The sequence below is a fragment of the Carya illinoinensis genome, chromosome 3, assembly GCF_018687715.1.
Source record: "Carya illinoinensis cultivar Pawnee chromosome 3, C.illinoinensisPawnee_v1, whole genome shotgun sequence".
Lineage (NCBI taxonomy): Eukaryota > Viridiplantae > Streptophyta > Magnoliopsida > Fagales > Juglandaceae > Carya > Carya illinoinensis.
This window is the reverse complement of record NC_056754.1, coordinates 13,757,170-13,779,503: the sequence shown is the minus strand read 5'-3', so window position 1 is coordinate 13,779,503 and position 22,334 is coordinate 13,757,170. Positions and strand designations below refer to the sequence as shown.

Sequence of the window (22,334 nt, the reverse complement as noted above, 5' to 3'; positions counted from 1 at the left end):
AGAATGATTAAAAATTGTACAGCATATACCAACTAAAGTGCTATAAATCTTTTGAGTTTTTTGTCATTTGCTTTTATCCACCTGATATAATATTCATTCATGTTGTTCGAGACTAGTTGTTGAAGACCAAAATTAAAGAGCTCCTTAATTTGGTGAAAACGAATGAAAAGACGTCCAAATGACAGCAATTAAATTTTGCATATTGACCATGATCTTTTAAATAATTAACCTAAGTTGTATATATTAAGGGTACCTAGTGAACGACCGAAAGAGGAGACATATCTTTTGGGAAGTGACGTTTATGTTCCACGTGCGACATCATGAAGAATACTTTTCCAACGTTCAAGGTTCAAAAACTTGCGACAAATATAAGCTATTTACAGTACAGTATAAGATTTGAAAATATTCAAATCTCATGATCATTTGTTACTATGTACGTACGTCTTCCATCGAGGAGCAATTAATTGATTATATTCAAATTATCATTCATCTTCTTTTACTTTTTCTTTTTCTTTTTTTTGGATGTCGGAACCTCTCCAAAACACGTGTACCGGGATTTATTTTACAGGATATGCAAGTGTCAAATTCGATATAATATTAATATTGATGTATAGACTTCATGAATATAAGATCAGAGTGAGTTATACCATCTTGCATGAGCGCATAAAGAGATAATTGATCAATTAAAAGCACAACATGACCAACCAATTCGGCCACGAAAAAGCACAACATGACCAACCAATTCGGTCAAGAAATTAGAATGACATTTTCCAAGGACGAGATACTTCGGTAACTTATGCTCTAAGCTGTCAATCATATATTTAAAAATGAAATAAAATAAAAATTTTTTCTTCAGTATTTGTATACCAATTTACAGCGTTGGAAGTGAGACATTCTTATGGGAATATCGGATATAGACAACTTCCAAATGTACATGGAACTACGTGAACAACTTAAAAAGTAGTTAATACATACCATACAGGTTTGGACATCCTCATAAGGAATGTATATGTTTCACCCTCTGAATCGCTTGCTTAACCTTGGTTGATGGTTCCTCGTACAAAATGGCAGGGTTGTCAAACTCGGATGCCAAGCTCTGCTCCCCAAGAAAAGCGCGGAATGAATCTGCCACCGAGTATGAAAGTGACTTGAGGTTGTATCCTCCTTCCAAGAAAAACACACAGCGACCCCCACATAGATCTTTGGCAAGGAGTTTGATTTTGGATGCAAGCATGTAGTATGTTCCTGTGGTGAACTGCAGACTGGCCAGGGGATCCAATACATGACCATCATACCTAACAAGTTCAGTTGCAAGATATGCAAGTGTCAAATTCGAATTTCAATACTGGTGAATCTCTAAAATGTTTATCCAGAGCTAAGCCTAAGCTTCATTTCTCCCACCAGCAAAGTCAAGAAAAGGAGAAAAAGGCGAGCCATATTTTGAAAAATGAGCTAATTAGTGCATGTGCCTCAGATGTGTTCATTGTAATTGAGAAAGAAAAATTAAAATTAAAATTGCAAATTCAACACAGCCATACAACTTTGAATCGGAGGGCATAGGATAAAAAGTATACTAAATATTAACTTTGTTAAACATCTTGTAAAATTACTTTCCAGAAATTTCATTATCTGTTGTTATTTTTTGTTCAAGTGCAGTGGTTAGAATTATTTTCCTTCAACCTCTTTCATAATTAGATAGGTTAGAAGTTGGGGTATGAACAGTGGTTACTAACAGACGTTCATTCAATGAATCAATCCACCATCCTCCCTTCTTTACCAAGGCTCTAGCTCCACCTATAGCAACCTCCTTTTGGGATTTCTCCCGTATTAATGGGTCAACATGCACAACAGTTTATTTTAGAGTCAATGAAATAGAAAACGAAATAATTAAGAAATTCCTTCATACTGACTTGACATCTACAACTCAACAAGAGACAGTTAAATATTAAAAAAAACAAAGGGATGGTGGATTGATTAGGTCTTTGAGCAAACATTGTTTTTCATGAGAAGCATGCATTTCTTTCAAAAGAAATAGGATTCTCACCCAGCAGAGACAAGAATTATGTCTGGTTTAAACCTTTGAGCACAAGGTGCAATGATTTCATCAAACACAGTTGTCATGGCAATGTCACCTGAGCCTCCTGGTAGAGGCAGATTTAGTGTTGTTCCTTCGCCATCTCCGCGGCCTACCTCATCAACTTTACCAGTACCAGGGTAGCTTCCATCCTGTATTAAACAAGACCAAAATTGGACTAGATTGATTGGTGAGAAATGAACTTTCAAGATGTTACCCATTCAATGGAAATAGTAATTATTAAATAATTGAAAACAGAACATCTATTATGCAGTCTTATTCGGATCTGGATAGTATAATAGAACAGAAACATACAACAGAAAAGTATTTTGAAGACAGAATATTTTGTAGTCATAAAGCATGATCCTTTTCACTACAGTCACTCAGAGACGCATATTATTTACTCTTATATATGCATAGCTACATATGTACCATTATCAAGGGTTGACCCAGATGTATAGAACCTTCCAACAAGAGTACCTTTTCAACTCTCTCAAAATAGAATCTATCTAAACACATATATGACATGGTGCCTTACTTTGACACGGTACAGATATCTTTCCTATTTTGGTAAGTTCCAGGCTATATATATCTAAATGGATACTTCTATGTACTTTTTCTTGCCGATACTAAGAGGCAGCCAAATTTTGGCATTCATTTTTTCATATTATGCATGGAAAAATATACCATGGAGAATTCTTCAAAAAAAGTTGTCTTCCACAATGGAATCTGGAATTTCGAGTTAAGTGTTTACATAATCTACTTCTGTTAAAAGAAATGATTCATTGAAATAATGAGAAATTTCATAATTGGTGAGAAATATGAAGCTGCTCAAAGATTAAGAAAATTAAGAAGTTTGTGACCAAATGGCAGGGCAAAACATAAAAAATAGTTCAAGGCCAAATTATTGCTTACTTGGTGAGTTGAAAGGAAAAATATATCTGGATCGTCATAAAAAGCATCATTTGTCCCATTCCCATGGTGAACGTCAAAATCAATGATAAACACACGCTTTAACCCATGTGCACGTTGGGCATAACGAGCTGCAATGGCCACATTTCCAAAAACACAAAACCCCATAGGCCCCAACGGAATAGCATGATGTCCTGGAGGTCTTATCAAAGCAAATCCCACAGGTGGATCCAGGCAGTTCTTTGATGCAGCAACCTGAAATAAGAAATATAAAATTTGGAAACATCGCTAGAACTAACCTGTCTAACAATCTAGAAGAACTTAAAACTAGAAACTACTTCCAGAATCAATTAAACTTCAGTGCAAGTATGAACATTTGAAGGAGCAAACATTAAGATTCCATCCCCTTCTAAATCACATTGCATTGAAGCAAAAAAAAATGTTTTGTTTCAGTGGAGCGCATAAAATTTTAAATATAATCAGTATCACTAAGAGACTGACGTGCCAGGTCAAGACATCACCACTGAATCAACTAAGGCAATTCCTGCTCCAGCTGCAACTAATGACTCGTGAAAAGTCTGCACCAACAATTTCATCATAAGAAAGAGGGGAATGAGCAACATATTGCTTGCAAATGGATGCATCAAGATTCAACTCAAACATACACGAAATATTTATCAATAAAATCACAAACCATTGATATCAGAATTTTCAAATTCATGGAAAGAATATGGACAAAAAGGAGATGCTTAAAACTGAATATGTTATCAGAATTTGCTTCCAACAGCAGCATTTTTGTTTTTTTTATCTGAATATGTTATCATCAGGAAATGCTTAAAACTGAGCATACTAATAAGAAAACCTCGAATTACACAAAACGCAAGTATACATCATAAAGTAGATTACTTCCAACCCTTGAAATAACAATTGCAGTCCCAAATATTGTGAGACACTCTTTTCAATGTGTTAATTCTACAGAAAATTATTACACTTGTAAATCTACTGATCTAATGTAATCCTTGTTGTTTCAGCTCCTTTGATATTTTTTTAATAAGTAAAAATATTATATATATATCAATAGGAGTAACCAAGTATACTGGACGTATACAAGAAAACACCTAGCCCATATTAGAGAGCCCTTAATGACCCAAAAAGCCCATGAAAAACTACCCAAAATACACCATTCCCGAATTGGAATGGAACACACCTCCCCGACCCCAACCCCTTGTTTCCTGTATAACTAATACTCAACCCGAAACCCCAATCCCAACCCCTTGTTTCCCGTCTTCACAATGCCCTCCCTTTAGACTTTGACAGCATGATACACTTCCTATTTCCTTATTTATCTTTTATGATTTGTTTATATATACTTCCTTATTTAGATAGCAGCAGTTCCATAGTTAGACAGATTTTGTACATAGTCATAGTTTCCTTTCTTGTAAATAGATTTCATTCCTGTAATTTAGGCTTGATTCTACCCTTGTATCTTGCACACTTGTGCCTATATAATGAAAGGAAATCCTCACTAAGGAGGTATTGAATCCAATTTGACATGGTTTCAGAGCCAAATCTTAGAAATATTTCTAGTTCTTCCTTGTGGGATTTTTTTTTTCGTTGGTGAACAATATTGCTGTCCGTGTCGGCACTGCCTGTGAGAATTTTTGCCTTCTTCGTTGCTGGGCGCGCCATTCCTTGGCCTTTTGTTTTGGTTCTTGGCACTGTTAGCAAGGTCTGGGCTATTAGTGACCGTGGTTGTGGTTCATGGACGTTTATGTGGTGGATTTGTAGCTTTCGGCAGTTTCTGACAGACTTGGGCTTCTCAGAAGTCTCTATGGTGGCTTTGTGGCTTTCGGCAATCTCTGTGCAGGAGTTGGGCTTCTCGGTAGTTTCTGTGAGGTTGTTTTTGGTTCCCGACAAGTTTAATCTTTTGGTTCACGGTAGTTCCTTTTCTTTGGTTCTCGGCATTTTCATTTTTTGGTGCTCAGTAGATACGTGAGGTATTATTCTTGGCTGTTTTTCCTTTTATGAGCATCATGTCTTCAGACTCTTTTACTATGAAATTCACGGGTAAGACTTATTCTGCCAGAGAATTTCAATTTCGCTTATTTGTTTTGGGGAAAGATTTATAGGGTCATATAGATAGTAGTGATCCCACTCCTACTGAGCTTCCTAAGTTGGCTCAGTGGAAGATCAAAGATGCTAGGGTGATGACATGGATTTTAGGCTCTGTTGATCCTCTTATTTTTCTCAATCTGAGACCTTATAAGACTGCTAAATTTATGTGGGGATACTTAGGAAAAGTATATAATCAGGACAACACTGCCCGGCATTTTCAATTAGAATACGAGATTGCCAGTTACACTCAGGGCGATCTCTCCATTCAAGATTATTTTTCTGACTTTAATACTCTTTGGGGAGAGTTTACTGACATCATTTATGCCAAGGTATCGGAAGCTTCTCTCTCTGTTGAAAAGGCCGTTCATGAGCAAAGCAAGTGTGATAAGTTTTTAATGAAGTTACGACCTGAATTTGAGGCCACTCACTCCAATTTGATGAACCGTGATCCTGTGCCATCTTTGGATGTTTGTTTTGGGGAGTTACTTCGTGAGGAGTAGCGTCTTGCCACCCAGGCCACTTATCAGCATGACAAAATGATACCCAATTTTGTGGCTTATGCTGCTCACAGGAAAGGCAAGGGATGGGACATGCAGAACGTTCAATGCTTTAGCTGCAAGGAATACGTATTGCTGCCCACTGTGCAAGAAAATCTTGCAACTACTGTAAGAAGCCGGGACATATTATTAAAGATTGTCCTACTCGTCCCCAGAATCGTCAGGCTAATGCTTATCAAGCTACTATGGATTCCTCTTCTTCTACTACTGCGGGAGTTTCTTCTACTCCAGAGATGGTCTAGCAGATGATTATTTCAGCATTTTCAACCTTAGGGTTGCAAGGTAACGGTTCCCTTTCATCATTCTCATGGCTTGTTGATTCAGGTGCGTATAATCAAATGACTAGCTCTTCTGATACTCTTAGTAATGTTCGGCCTTATAATGGATCATCACATATTCAGATTGCTAATGGTAGTTAGTTACCTATTCATGCTATTGGGGATGTTGATTCCACTGTTCGGGATATTTTTTATCACCTCAGCTTTCTACTAGTCTTATATCTGTCTGACAGTTGGTTGATAACAACTGTGATGTTCGTTTTTCTTGTGATGGTTGTCTTGTGCAGGATCAAGTGTCGGGCCAAATACTCGCGAAGGGGCCTAAAGTCGGACGTTTATTTTCTCTGCATTTTTCCCTTCATGCTGTTATTTCGTTTGCTTGTAACACTGTGAACAATAAGTGTGAAGTGTGGCACAAACGGTTGGATCATTCTAATTCCGTTGTTTTATCCCATGTAATAAATTCTGGTTTGTTGGGCAATAAAGATAAATTTTCTTCTCATCTCTCTTTTGATTGCTCCATGTGGAAAGTAGGTAAAAGTAAGTCTCTTTCTTTTCCTTCTCATGGTAGTCATACTGAATGTTGTTTCGATTTGATTCATAGTGATGTGTGGGGCATTTCTCCTATTATCTCACATGTAAATTATAAATACCTTGTTACATTCATTGATGATTATACAAAGTATAGCTGGATTTATTTTCTTTGTTTTAAATCTGAGGTCTTCTCTCTTTTCCAACAACTCACTGCTTATGTTGAGACTCAATTTTCTTCTCGCATTAAAATTCTAAGGTCTAATTCAGCTAGTGAATATATGTCTCGTGAGTTTCATGATTTTCTCTAACAACATGGCATTGTTTATCAACGTTTTTGTCCTTATACACCTTAGTAAAATGGTGTCGCTACACGTAAAAATCGACATTTGTTGGATGTTGTTCGTACTTTATTGCTTCAATCATCCGTTCCTCCTAAATTCTGGGTCGAAGCCTTGTCTACGGCTGTTTATTTAAATAATAGATTGCCGTCTAGTGTCCTGAATTTTGAAACTCCTTACTTTCGTCTTTATCATCAGCATCCTAGCTACCTTGATATGCATACTTTTGGCTGTGTTTGTTTTGTTCATTTACCTTTCCATGAGCCTTATAAACTATCTACTCAATCAGTTAAATGCGCTTTTATGGGTTATAGTACTTCGCAAAAAGGTTATGTTTGCTATGATCCATGCTCTAACCAATTTCGCATTTCTCATCATGTTGTTTTTTTTGAAAATCAGTCGTTATTTTCTTCTCATGTTGAGTCTTTGCTTGAGATGCATGTTTTGCCTCATTTTGATGACTTGGCTTCTTCTCTTGTTTGCTTCAAACCTGGACTTGTCTATGAAAGACGACACCCTACTTTGCCCCTTCCTGAGCTTGATCCACCATCTGAGCCTGCTTCGACTGAATCTTCTACGGGTGATCTAGACACTATCACAGTTCCTCGCCGTTCGACCAAAGTGTCTCGTCCGCCTGATCGGTATGGTTTCTCCCATACCTCTCTTTAAGGGTGAAAACCGACCCCTTCGGCGCGGTTTTTGGGCAAAACCGCCGCTGACCAATGAGAGTTTGAACGGTGGAACAACCGACCGTAACCGGTCGACGGGGAGGAGAGCAACCGGCCATATCGACTTCGGCAGTTCTCTGGCGGTTCACGGTCGGTTCTCGGTTCCCCCCTACGGCGTCGTTCATCTGAGAGAGTAGAGAGAGAGAGAGAGAGTTGCAGAGGAGAGAGAGAGGGTTAGAAACGCAGAGCGGGGAAGAAGAACGAAGACGACGACTGTATAATATCTAAACGGCACCGTTTGGTTTAATACCAGACGACGCCGTTCTATTTTTTTTTTCACCTTATAGACAAAACGACGCTGTTTGGTTTAATAACAAACGGCGTCGTTTAATTTGTGTGTAAAACACAAATGTAGGAGTGAAACGACGTCGTTAAACTTAAGTGGAACGGCGTCGTTTAATATTGATAAAATTAAAAAAAAAAAAGTATTATTATATCGGCCGGTTCAGCAGTTTGAGCCAGCCTCAAACCGCGACCGAACCGACGATAGTCGGTTTTGCTTAAACGTTGCCGCCCGCCGACCGGTTCCTTGGTGGTTTCGGCCTCCGGCGGCCGGTCTGAGTCGGTCATGGCCGGTTCCACGGTTTCTTGTACACCCCTACCTCTCTTCATACTTCTTTGTCTTCCATTCCCATTCCGTCAGGTTATTCTGAGGTAGCTAAACGTGATTGTTGGCGTGTGGCAATGGCCGACGAACTTCGAGTTCTTTGGGATAATCATACATGGGATGTTGTCCCTTGTCCTGCTCAGGTAAAAGCCATTGGTAGTAAATGGGTTTATTCTATCAAGTTGCGTTCTAACAGGACTCTAGATCGGTATAAGGCCTGTTTGGTTGCACTTGCCAATAGGCAAGAGTATGGGGTGGAATATGAGGAGACTTTTGCTCAAGTGGCCAAGATGACTACGGTGCGGACTGTACTTTCTGTTGCTGCCTCCCAAGGTTGGTCTCTTCATCAAATGGATGTCAAAAATGCCTTTCTTCATGGCGATCTTAAAGAAGAGATATACATGACCATTCCACTTGGTTTGTTCTCTTCTTCTCCCTCGGATGTCTGTAAGTTGAAACGCTCATTATATGGATTGAAACAAGCTCCTCAAGCATGGTTTGATAAATTTCGCTCCACTTTGCTTCAATTTTCTTTTAAGCAGAGTCAATATTACTCTTCTTTATTTTTCTGCAAGACATCTATTGGCATTGTTCTTCTTCTGGTTTATGTTGATGATATTGTTATTACTGGAACAGACTCTGCCTTGATCACCCAACTGCAGCAGCATCTTCAAGCTTCATTTCATATGAAGGATCTTGGTCCTCTTATATACTTATTGGGGTTGGAAGTTCGTACTGATCCATCTGGCATTTTTTTAAATCAGCATAAATATACTCGAGATCTGATTACTTTGGCTGGTCTTCAGGATACTTCTTCTGTATCGTCAGGACTAGGCTAATCTCCTCTCCGATCCTACTCTGTATCAACAGTTAGTGGGGAGCCTAAACTATTTGACTATTACTCGGTTTGATATTTCATTTGCTGTCCAGCAGGTTAGTCAGTTCATGCAGGCTCCCCGTCATCTACATTTTGCTTCCGTTCGTCGTGTTATTCGATATCTTCACGGCTCTCCTAGCCGTGGCCTGTTCTTTCCTACTGGGACTTCTCTTCGTCTTGTGGCTTACAGTGGTGCTGATTGGGAGGGATGTCCTGATACGCGATGCTCTATTATAGGCTGGTGCATGTTTCTTGGTGACTCATTGATCTCTTGGAAGAGTAAGAAACAGGAACGTGTTTCCAAATCTTCCACCGAATCCGAATACCGTGCGATGTTTGCTACTTGTTCTGAGATTCTTTGGCTTCGTGGACTCTGAGCTTGGTTGTGCTCAGTCTGATCCTACTCCTCTCCATGTTGACAACACTAGTGCCATTCAAATTGCTGCCAATCCCCTTTTTCATGAACATACGAAACACATTGAGGTGGACTGTCATTCCATTCAGGAAGTATTGGACACTCGTATCATTTCTCTTCCTCATGTTTCTACTTACCTCCAGATCGTTGATGTGTTTACTAAGGCCATGACACGACAACGTCATCAGTTTCTAGTGGGCAAATTGATGATTCTTGACCAACCAGCATCAATTTGAGGGGGAATGACAGCATGATACGTTTCCTATTTCCTTATTTATCTTTTATGAGTTGTATATATATACTTCCTTATTTAGATAGCAGCAGTTCCATAGTTAGACAGATTTTGTACCTAGTCATAGTTTCATTTCTTGTAAATAGATTTAATTCCTGTAATTTAGGCTTGATTCCAGCCTTGTATCTTGCACACTTGTGCCTATGTAATGAAAGGAAATCCTCACTAAGGAGGTATTGAATCCAATTTGACAGACTTCCCTCGACTTGAGCTACCACATTAGAGTCATAGTTGATTGCCCAAGAAAGACGCTGTAACTCCTTGTTTTTCTTGAAACTTCATTTGGTTTCAAGCATGTGGCTTGCCTCAATCGCAGTGAGTAGTTCTTTAAATTGGTCTTCACATCCTCCATGTGAAGACCTCACGATATGCTGAATCTCGTTAACTTTAGGCAGAACCTAATTTGTTATTGGAGGAAGAGAAACTAGGGGAACAACATTATCCCCAAACACAGTACCCAACGTACCCAACTGCATTCCTGACTCTAGACATTCCTCCACACAAGGCACCAACGACAAACCTATATTCAAATCCCGTGCATCCTTAGCAACTCCATTGGTTCTCTCCAATGGTAAGGTCAAGGTCCCCATTGGAGATTCTGGGTTGGCAGCAAGTCCCTTCACCTCTGGCGACCCTTTATGTGCAACTTCAGTGGATCCTACATCTCCTTTAGACCTCAACATTACATCATTTTCCTTCAACTCCGATGTGGGAGCCATAGTTTCTTTGGGAACATTGACCAAGGATGTAACACCAACTATCGGTCTATCCTGTGTTACCTGTAGCGAAGGGCATTCCAATAGGGATGTCTCTATGCCAATACCCGACGTAGAACCCACTTCAAATAACCCGGTTTTCCTTTTGACCCACCACACTCTCCTAGATTTGGTTATAGGGACATGGCCGAATCCGATTTTCCGTTTTCCTTTATCTGAGTTTAAAGGATTTGGGCCTATCTTAGTCTTGTTTCTTATGACCCTGTTGCCTCTAGCTGAAAGCAAGTCTATTTTCATAGACAAGAAAGCTATCACTATCTTCAACTCAACAAGTTGGATTTCCATCTCCTTTAAAGAATTGTGCATCACAAGAAGCTAGTTCTGAGCTCCCTTTGATATTGGAGTGCATGCTTCTTTAAGGGTAAAAAATCACTGGTGTTCTAGGTTTCTCCACACAAGTGTACTCTCTCTCTCTCTCTCTCTCTCTCTCTCTCTCTCTCTCTCTCGTAACAAAGATACAATTACATATTGGTAAAGCGTGAGTTTTTTTTATCCCAATGATTTCAAGGGACCATGACAAAAGCCCCTCAAGAGTTAGTTGCCAAAGCATGACTGCAATACAATTGAAAGTTAATATTTCAATAAAATTTAGGGATATTGAATCAGCTTATGAAGTTTGATTGTCAAACCATATGGCAGTACAGTTTTAACTCATTTTCCTTTTAATATCTTCACCAGGTATTTTTTTCTTTTTTTTTTCCCTATTTCCCAACATAATTCTAATATATTCTATTCAAAATATTCACTTTTCTAGGGATTGATCATAAATTTAAACTCAATTCATACTGAAAAAAGAAGTAAAGTTCATCAATTTAACCACATTTCCTATTTGAGCTCCATTATATTTTTAACTGCAGATACATTTTCTAGATAGAGAATGTTTGGATCAGCTTTTCTAGGTTAAGAAGAAACATCATTGAATTTTAAAATGAACAGATGCCTAATTTTTTGACCTGTGATTCATGTGTAATAGGAATGATGAGTTTGTTGATCATCTTTTACATCATTGCAAGATTGTTTGTGCCTTGTGGAGTGACATCTTCAGTCGGGTTGATTTGGCTGGGGTATTGCCAAGAAGAAATTGTGGACCTATTTAATCCTGGAGAAGGTTGGGTGGAAGCCCACATATTGCAACAATATGGGAGATGGTTTCTATTTGCCTCATTTGGTGTATCTAGAAAGAAATGAATCATAAATCTTTGAGGACTGTGAACAGACATTGGAAGAGCTCAAAACTTTCTTTTTCTATACTGTCTTCCTATGGACAGCCTCAAAAGGCTTTAATGGGCTACAATTTCATGGTTTCTTGTATCTTTTTGTCCTTCAGGATAGGCATCTCTCTTGTACGCACCCAGTGCACTTGGTTGTACCCTCAGCGTTTTCTAACAAAAATTTCTTGCCGATCAAAAAAGTTGGATCTGTTCAGGATACCATCAATTAATGATGACCTGCAACTTCTAGAACAGAAATCTCTAAATAAACGCAGGCTCAAGATGGAAAAGAACAAACATCCAAAGTATTCACTTACAGTGGCAGTTGCATATGTTGGTCCAGAACCATCAATGAATATAATACCCTGTTGAGAAGCCTGATCCATAGCCTATAAACACACACCGAGAAAATCATATAGAACTTTAGTAAAGGAAATTTTCCTGATTCATATCAGGTTGTTCTATGTACTATATGAGCATATGATATTTACAGAGCACCAGCTTAACATACCAATATGTACTGTATAGGGAATGTGGACGAAACAATGGAGCATGGGCTTTGTGGAAGTCAGATATTTGAAAACTAGAAAAGTCAATAATAGAAGGAGCAACCAAAAACTCTACGACTCAATGTTAAGAATACTCAAAAAGTCACCTCTATAATATGGTTAATGTCTTGAAGAGATGATACATAGAGTATCCAACCACTCTAGGAGAAAATATTTTCTCTTAGGTAAGTACCTCTCTTCCTCCAGGAGTCTCCCACCATATTGCTCGACACCTCTTAATAGTCCAAGATACCATAGAGAATAGTAGGTCTTTGCAACAGTCATATCTAACTTCTCATCTTTCTCTAATTCTATGGGCCATGTTCTTCTCCTCATTCTGCCAAGTGGTTACCTTTCCTTCTGTATCTATATTCTATACTTTATGAATTATTAATGCAACTCAGTATCTAACGACCATTACTTTCTACTATCCCCTCATATCCATTTTTATATTTATGAAACTCACATCTTAGAATTGGCTTCCAATCTAGACTCGTGAACCTATCAATTAACACATCATCCACAAATAACCTAACCTAAAGGAATGTATCTTGGATAAATCAAGTAAGCTCATTTATGATCAACAGAATCACATATCGTCAGGCAGATTCTCTCTAGGCTTTCCTGTGACCATGAGTAGCATTACTAATATATGAACCAATCAAAAGATATGAAGATTCAATACTAGATATTGGTGGGAACCTATTGGCATTCAAAATGCTTGTGATTACTACACTAGTTTTTAGACTAGTTACTACATTCACTTTTAGTAAGTCCCAACTCTCAAGCTCGCCATCAACATATGGCATCCTTCCTCCATTCTTTGGACTGAATGCCAATTCAAGAGAGTTATTGCTTTGCTTAGCTAGTTATCAAGAAAAAAATCTAATGTATCCTTTATTTGAACAATATTTCATCACTTTGCTTCTAAATGACAAAATAAAGGTTCTGAAATGTAACCGTACAAAACTTTTTTTTTTTTTTTTTTTTCTTTTGATAAGTAACCGTACATTTTTTTTTTCTTTTTTTGTTATAGGTAAAAAAACTTTTATGAACTTTTGTGAAGTTAAAAGTTGGAAATATATACAAAAAAAGTATATGCAGGATAATTGTATACTTCTCATGTACCCGGGTGCTGTTCTTATGCTCTTTAATAAAGTTGAACTATTCAACAAAATAGAAGATGCAGAAAGAACACTAGAAGCTAGACAGTACAGACAAAAAAAAAAAAAAAAAAAAACAAAAAGGCAAAGAGCATATGGCATCAGATCCCTTCCATTCCTTGAATCCATATAAAATTAGGCCCTTTTTTGACACATTATAGTCTGATACAAGGAACAGAACCGGAAAAACTAAGATATCAAACTTTGATGCTACCTTTTCAAGGCCTGACACATAGGCTCTGGCATGAACACTTGCAATATCATCTACTGAAGCCGGCTTGAAACTCTGAAGTTCAATAATCTCTGAGCCACGGAACTGGGTTATACAAAAGAGCACGATTAAGCATATACAAACAAGAAATTGTCTTATCCAAATTATCATTATAATTATAATTCATTTTCCAGAAACAAAAATAGAAAAGATTGAGCTTTTCTCCAGTCTCAGAGGATACAGAATGGGAGACGTCCTCACCCACCCATTACACTCACTCCTTTCTGAAGATAAGATTCGACCATGTCTTTGGTATTCATCTTTAGTTGGGTTTTGTGCATAGAAAGAGTGAAAATATAGCAATCTTTTCAGGGAAATTGAGTTGTGAAGGCAAGAAAAACTTAAAGAAATATATGGAAGAGAGGAAAAAACGTAGGCAATATATGGGAGAGAGGAAAAAACGTTCTTGTAGACAGTGTGGTGATAAGTCGCATAGGTGAAGCTAAAAAGGGATGTAAACACATATCTATAGAACGCCTAGACAATCCACAAAATCTGAGTTGTACGCATGCCACTCTGAATTTAAAATCATAATCTCCTTGTATGTAAAGGCTAATTAATTATAGAGATGAAAATTGAAAGTTGGAGGCCATGGTTCCGTCGTTGACCATCAACACCATCTTGTTATCAGTTTTTATTTTATAGGTAAAAGAAATTTTTATTAATATAAATGAATAAATAAGGGTAACCCAAGTATACGGGACTTGTATAAGAGAAAAACACCTAATCAAGAGCAAGAAATAGATGCAAGAAAATCATAAAAGCTTAGCCCATTATAATCTATAGCAACTGCCAAGAGAAATAAAGCCTATAATTGGGCCAACAGCTTCTCAATGCTCTCATTTAATTTGCATCTATACTCTTGCTTATGGAGTTTGTTATTCAAACTTGTTAAAGCCTACGAATACTGAAGAAAAATAATTCAGGCATGAAACTCAAAAATAACTAGGGAATCATCAAAGTCCACACAGTTTATGAGGCCTAGCAGTTGCAGGGACTCTAAAATAAATACCTTCGGAGTCATTTCCATCTTCTCAAGGGCATTAACAATAGCAGGAACTCTAAAATGAGATTCTGGATGTGATTCCTGTTAGCAGTTATACACCCAGAGTACAATTAGAGGTATATACTCAACTTCAAACAAATAAGTAACACCATGACTGATAATATAATAATAGGTAATAGGATCGGTATGCTAAAAAAAAAAACTGAAGATGAAATTACTTATTTTAACTACAAACTGAAGCGATTAAGCTTGAGAGCCAGTTGCATCAAAAGATCTCTTTCCTCCTATGTTCCTTTGTATGCTCAAGAAAAAAAGAACTGGAATTTCTTATTACTAATTGAAGCGAGCTCGAAATCCACATGAAATAAATATATCATTCTCTCTTCTTTTCTTCACTCCATCCGTTTCCTCTGAAAGTACAAACATGCATATGAAACTTCATTGTAATTGAATACTTCCAACACTGATGCTATTTGAAAGAGCTCTCAACAAGGCATGAAGACTCCATAATCTACACAATCTGATCTACGAATATAATCCCAGTTCAGGTCCTCTTTAACAAGAAAATGGATAAGTAACCTCAACTAGTTTGTAGTGAAAAGCCTCCATGATTTAATTGTTATTTTTCATTCACTAGAAGTAGAACCCTGAGTATCATGTTCCAGCCCTCTCAGCAAAGCAGGAAAAAGAAGCCATATCAATGGTTCTTAGCTGGAATTACTCTTTCTTGGCCACTGGATCAGCAAGGCAATGAAGGATCAAAGAGGTGATCAGGTAATTTTTGGACCAAAAAGACCTATGGAACTTCTGAAATGACAAAATAATCATCCGATTTCCCAGAGCAGTATTTTTCTTATTTGAAAAATTTTACATACAAACTATAACATAACTTTATTGATTTCAGAAGCTAAATAGCTTTTTAAGAGAGTTAGTAGTCCAAAGAATATGGGCAAATAATGATGACAGTAATTAACAAGTGTGAGGCTGATTAGTGAGGTCTTAAAAACTTCCTACAATGATGATCAGCCATTCCATTTGTGCTTTCAGCAAGTAGGGGATGTGAATCTACTCTTTCTATCTTTCAATCGGATACCAATTGCTTGGATATATTTGAAATCCTTGAGATAACTTGCAGAATAGGGATCGTATATTCTGCTTGTATGATATTATTCAGCATATTAGGGTTTGATATAAAACAGCTACACACCTGGTTATGACCCATGGCAGGAGCTACAGCATAAATCAGCCTTGCATCACTGATCTTTTCATTAGATGGAATATACGGATCCTTCCCTATACCATTTGAACAAGTAATGGAAGCTCCAATACTTCTTAAAAATCTCCTTCCACTTCTCAAATTCTTTGGGAAAAATTGATCCTCCACAAATTTTCCATCCGCATCAATTCTAAAATGACTCTTCCACTTGTATAAATGATGCCGCACCAAAAACATGTTCCCTGGCACATGCACAATTCCTTGATCTGGAAAACAATAAAGCCTAGACTATTGTGGGATATTACAACATTATCATATGCATTAATCAAGACTGTTTTATTTTTTCTTTTTTGCCAAGTACTAATCAAGAGAATTCCAAAAGGTAAATCTAGCAAAAAAGTGTGAGGATATGCCATATCCACATTAAAGTACAGAGAAATTAGTTTGGGAACCATAATATCTGTAAACCTCTTCCCTAGATCATGTACTCCACAAGAAAGCATCAACAGCACAAATCTGTGCCATAGGCTATTAATATATTTTTTTTCCCAGCTCATTGTACAACTATTCAGTTGTTAACTAAGCCAGGCTCAAATTTAGGTTTCATGCCAACCCCGAGCATTGACTTGAGTGGACAAGTGAACAGTGAAGGTGGTGATCATGAAACATAGCACCATATCTTTCTCAAACTACCAAAAGAAACCAGTTCAAAGAAGTCAGAATCTGAAAACATTACAAACAATATAAATCCTGTAAATAGATCGGACCATGGATTGCACATATTCCTCAACTGGTCTTAGGTAGAAATGGAAGTGCTCAGACTAGTAATTTGCAATTGGCATCAGGGTAGTCACAGTTCATGAATCTTTTACAGAGTGGTAATTCTTCCAATTTTTGTATATTAATGAGACACAAAAGAGAAGTAATAAAATCTAATCCAAACAATTTCATAACTGCGCCACTTCTTCCTAGCTAGGTGTTTCCTCTTGTATATGTCCTGTGTACTTGGACAGTGTCTACTCTTCTTTTAATATTAGTAAAATTCTTGCATATAAAAAAAATAACTGCAATACTTGAACTAACTTCTGCCATTTAAAGCTAGGCTTAGATAAAAGCTATCAATTTTGGATTAAGAATTGCATAATTGTCCAACGTACAAGACTAAATCACAAGAGCCTGTCAAGAAAACTAATCTAGTGTCCAGCATCACATTTGTACCAGAGCCCACTGTTCGTTGTCCTGCACCATACTCTATGCTTTCTTCTCCTAAAAAGCTTATGACCATAAATCCGGAACACCAAACTATTCACGTATTCAAAGATACCCCAATCAAAAGTTAATATTTTTTTAACAGCCATATAAAAACTCAAGAAGTAAGAGCTTGTTCGTTGTTACCAGCAGAAGATGGAGAACAGGGGAATGCTTGAAGCTGCATGGGGATGAATCGGCAGCGAGCGATAACAATTTAGGCTATTCAGTTCTAGCTTTTAATTTTAAAGAAATCAACCATTTTACTCCAAAAAAAAAAAAAAAAAAACCCCTCATTTTATGTGGACTGGGAATAATTTTCCGCTTGATCCATTTCCGCTGTAGAATACATTTAAATGAAGAATATATTTGTGACATAATTTCAATGGTCAAACCTTTTTCACAGTGTCAACATCTCGTGTAAGAATATAGACGTTCCAAAGTGAGATTAAAATCAATGTTGAGATAATATAAAGTTAGATGAAATGAAAAATTTGTGAATAATAATAAAATTATTTGAGTCGAAGATGTTTTATGAAATTTAAAAAAAAAATAAAACATTAAATAAAATTATTATAAAATTAAAATATTGATAAAATATAATTTTTTAATATTTTTTTTCAATTATATGGTATTTGTTTTGTTTTCTTATACATGTTTCTTTTAATCTTATGCATGTTTTTATTTTTTTTTAATTTTATTTCTATTTCTGTTTCTGTTTATTTTTTTATATTTTGAGGTTTTTAATGTGTTTTTTTTTTTTTTATAGTTTTGGATTTTATTTTATTTTTTTTTGTCAAAATCATTTAGGACTATAAAATGGTCTTTTAATTTTTAATTATTCTTTTATATTTTTCTTTAAAAGTGGCACGTCCATCATCACGTGACATATATATATATATATATATATATATGAATATTTAAAAAAATGATATTTACCAACTTAATATATGCCTCCGAAAAAAGTGATTTTTTAAATTTTTTTAATAGTGATTTACTTTAAAATTTAATTTTTTTTAATAATAAATCCTATTTTTTTAAGAAGTGTGTGGGATTTAGAATTGTATTTTACTCATTTCTACAATATATAGTATCTCTCTTTCTTTTTTTCTTTTTTTCCGTAAACGATAAAAATAAGTGATTATGAAATTAAGTATTAAGCATATTTAAAACATAAACCTAAGGATTAAAACAAAACTTTTACAAACCAAAAAACCATTTTTTAACTTGAAATGTTCATTCATTTAGGCATGGTTTGGATAAACAGCTCATTCTATCTCTCTCAATATCTTGCAAATAGCATAAACATAAACAATTTTTAATTTCAAATCTTCATGAACTTTTTTTTATCTAATCATTATATAATTATTATAACTTTCTCAAACTTTTAAACAAAATACAAACAATAATGTAACTTTTTTCAAATATCAAGACAAAAATAATATTAAAAAAATTGTATTATAACAATATTTTAATTTTATAATATTTTAATTCAATATTTTCTATTATTTTCTTGAATCCCATAAAATATTTTAACTCAAACCATTTCTAATTCATCTTATCTCAACTCAACTCAACTCAAATATCTCATTCATATTTTCAAATCATCTCAACTCACTATTCACACCAGGCTAATGGTGTATGTGGACCCCCTATTGGCTGGCTTTGAAGTTCATAGACCATCGTTATAAGAGATTATCATTAGGATCAGAAGAGTCACAATGTGTTAAGAATATATAATAGAAATAATTAAATATACATATTCCCATCAATATAATCTTTTGGGATAAGTGGTGATTTTACATGATATCAGAGTAGAGATCCTGAGTTTAAACCCTGACTCACTCTACTTCATTTAATTAAATTTTTCACGTGTTAGACGAACTCAATTAGTGAGAATATAACTCACACATGAGGATGAGTGTTAAAGATATATAATATGAATAATTAAATTTATAACTTTTCATCAACTTAAACTTTTGCAATAAATGATGATTTTATACCATATGAAGTGCGTGTAAGTTAAGTCCAATATATCTAGTGGTCTGGCTAGAAAGATAATGATACATACAAGCTTTAAATTTATAAATCTGCAAGTCATTTTATAAAAAAGCGAACCACATAATAAAAAAATGTGGAAACTTACTTCTTCTTTTTTTATAGAGCCTACATTTTTATAAAAAAAAAAACTTGTACAAGACTTGTACAATTAAGATTTATACCTAGCATTAATCGGACACAAAATGGTGCCTAGATTGCATTGTGGGACATGTGTGTGCTAAAATTGGCTAGATGTGCAAACATATGAAAATACACCAATATCTTATGGTGTCGGAGGAAGGTGGAGACCGATAAGGGAGAAGGGATGAGTACTCCTCCCCCTTGGTGCTAGCAAACAGGCTAGCTAGCTAGGATCCTCTCATATATAAGAGGTACTGGATGGGAGGAACATATATAGTTACAGAGTTACAGGTTCAAATAGGGAATTTTGGGTGCGGACCGAATACAAGAAAGGGAGGTGGTATACGTACGTGTTTGCTTACAACTTTCCATCCGCTCCAGAAAACATTTGATTTTTTTTTTTTTTTGTTCAATACGTAGTTTTTTTTTTTCCTGACGTACGTACTTGCCTCATAGACTTGTGCACAAGCCATGTGAAATTTGCAAATTGTTCTTACACAAGTTTGGAACATAGTTACAATATGCCAAAAGCTTGTTGGTTCTTCACTTTATATTTTGCGCTTTGGGAAATGATAAAACCAGCATATTTATCAACCCGAGAGAGAGACAGAGAGAGAGAGAGAGAGAGAGAGAGAGAACTCAAGTTTTTGGAGGATTATAAGGGGCATGAAAACCAGAAGGGTCAATTATCCCATACACAAATAAAATGACAAGATCAGAAGAAATCGCAAATATCTTCTGCATCCGACAGATCTGATCATGACCTTTTATAGCTAAATATCGCTACAGGCTTCACTGGAAACTCTTCCAGGCCTCGTGCATTGAATAGCTAAAAGGCCATTACCACTCATCTTAAACATCTTTAGTCTACATGCTGCTTACCATTTTTTTTAAGCCTGCATTCTTGTTTTCTTGTTTTTATTGGAAAGAAAAAGAGAGATCTTGGGATTCTTGAATTGGGCTTTAAATATTGCATGGAGTATCTGATTTCGAATGTGTTTTTTGGGTTTTTAATATGAGTTTAGAAGTACTGACATTGTACTTACTTTACTTTCAAATGTATTCCAATGCCATTTGCATGGATCTATTAATTTCAGATTTAAAATAAAAATAAGAAAAAATAAAAAAAAGATCTGAAATTTCTGGAACATCACATGATCACGTGATCATCATCGGACATTGGATACATCTTGGTAGCACTCTTTGCTTGTGATTTAGGAAATCCTCTAAACCAAGTGACAGTAAGGCTATAGAATTAATTAACTATTAATTATTAGCACCGTCATTGCCGGTGAAGACTCCTAAATTAATACATGATCTTTTCCTAATGCGAATCCGACCGGCCTTCATGATGAATATGTTATACATCAAGAGGTCAACAAATCGTGGACACCAGGCCAATACCTACCTCTAGATCCCTAATAGGCTAGCTAGAACTATATAGAAACTTTGGAGTTAGATCAATAATGGGATGCCCCGGCCTAGCTAGCCACATTAGGGGCCATAATCCAAAATGATTAATTAATGGTATAGTTGAAACTAGTTGAAATTATTATAAAGAGCAAGGACTTTTTCTCAAACTAAACCACATATGCTCATTTTGTTGGTATAGAATATCACATAAGCAATGAACAAGCCAGTAGTTTCTTACAAAACTTGTCACAAAACTAAAAATAGAAATCAATACAAGAATTATAAACTTGACTAATCCTCCCAACAAGCCTCAATTACTCTCGTAAAAACTTGATATGTATATTGTAATAAAGGGTCTAAGCTCTTGGCTGGGGCAATCAGCAATTAATATGGCATCAGATCACTTTGTATTCTCTTATGAATTTTGACTTATATTTAGCTATTTTGGTTGGATAGTCTTGGGTATTTTTCAATCTTAAAAGTTAGATCAAGAGGTGAGATTTTTCCTCACATCTATAAATTGACCACCAGCTACTTTTGCAATTGATGTAGGACAATTCTAAAAATCTCTCCCTTACACATCGAGTCTTAGGTCGGAGCAGTGATAACTTATTTCTCCTACGGATTATTAGATTAGAGACTATTGGTAAACTTAGGCTCTGATACCAGTGTTAAGTGGTCTTGAGTCTCTCTCAATTTTAAAAGCTAACTCAAGATGTGAGATTTTTCCTTATATTTATAAATTGACTACCAGCCCATTCCACAACCCATGTGAGACAATCTCAACAATTTTTTTCATTGGATGCAAGTCATTTTATACAATATTGACCACTCACTTCTGTCTGAACATTACATTTGGGATCGAATCCAAGCTCTAGTAAAACTCTCTCTCTTAGCCTGCACACAGTACTGTCCCCAGTCTCTTGATCATTAGTTGTAATATGCTCTATCTTAACATCTTATTACTTTTCAAAAAAGGGGAAAAAGCATTTGACACGTAAGTTGAATGATTGGTGGGAGAGAAAACTGAAGGTGCAAGCTAGGGGGGGTGGGTTCACGGGCAAAACTAGTGTGGTAGGAAACGAGTTGTTGAAAGTGGGGTTCACAGAGCTAGCTGGGCTCTAATTGACCACAGCTAGAGATGAGAGTTCACGGGCGCTACGTAAATCACATAAAAAAATAACACTAGGTGACAAAAACAGCTGATGAAATCAGATAAATATTATTCAGAAAGAACAAAAAATGGAAAACATTACTAAAAGTATAGGACAATAAATCTTTGAAAGCGATCAGAAAGAGATCTTCTCTTTTGCTCTCATCCACAAAAAAGATTCACCAAACGTTAACCATTTGCAGCCACTAATTAAGATTAACACTTTGGGGTCCTAGTTTATTGTGTGGGGGCACTTGTAATTAGAGGCTGTAATTTCTTTGGCTGGTGCCTCGAAAAGGTATATATGTTAAGCTTGAAACGTGGATTATATTCCAAAGATGCACACATCATGATCATTGCAGTACTGTTTGACATGAAATGTCGTGCAATGAGTTGTCTTTGGAACTTACTAAATTGTATA

At 36.1% G+C, this 22,334-nt stretch overlaps 1 protein-coding gene across 5 annotated transcripts; it reads right to left on the bottom strand.

Annotated features, from left to right (window-relative positions):
- Window positions 1-785: 785 nt before the first annotated feature.
- On the bottom strand, window positions 786-17,468 carry LOC122303373 (histone deacetylase 14). Of its 5 annotated transcripts, none has more exons than XM_043115133.1 (10): window positions 17,314-17,403; window positions 17,137-17,220; window positions 15,910-16,184; window positions 14,709-14,783; window positions 13,640-13,741; window positions 12,032-12,103; window positions 3,511-3,564; window positions 2,990-3,241; window positions 2,045-2,226; window positions 786-1,295 (listed from the first exon to the last, which is right to left on the bottom strand). In XM_043115133.1, exons 1-10 carry the CDS (start codon window positions 17,351-17,353, stop codon window positions 995-997), a joined length of 1,437 nt encoding a protein of 478 aa, XP_042971067.1. In that variant the 5' UTR covers window positions 17,354-17,403; the 3' UTR covers window positions 786-994. The 5 variants fall into 5 exon arrangements, with proteins under 5 accessions (XP_042971067.1, XP_042971068.1, XP_042971066.1 ...); XM_043115134.1 differs by having other exon boundaries at window positions 3,508-3,564; window positions 15,910-16,160; window positions 17,314-17,380; XM_043115132.1 differs by having other exon boundaries at window positions 3,508-3,564; window positions 17,314-17,377.
- Window positions 17,469-22,334: the final 4,866 nt, after the last annotated feature.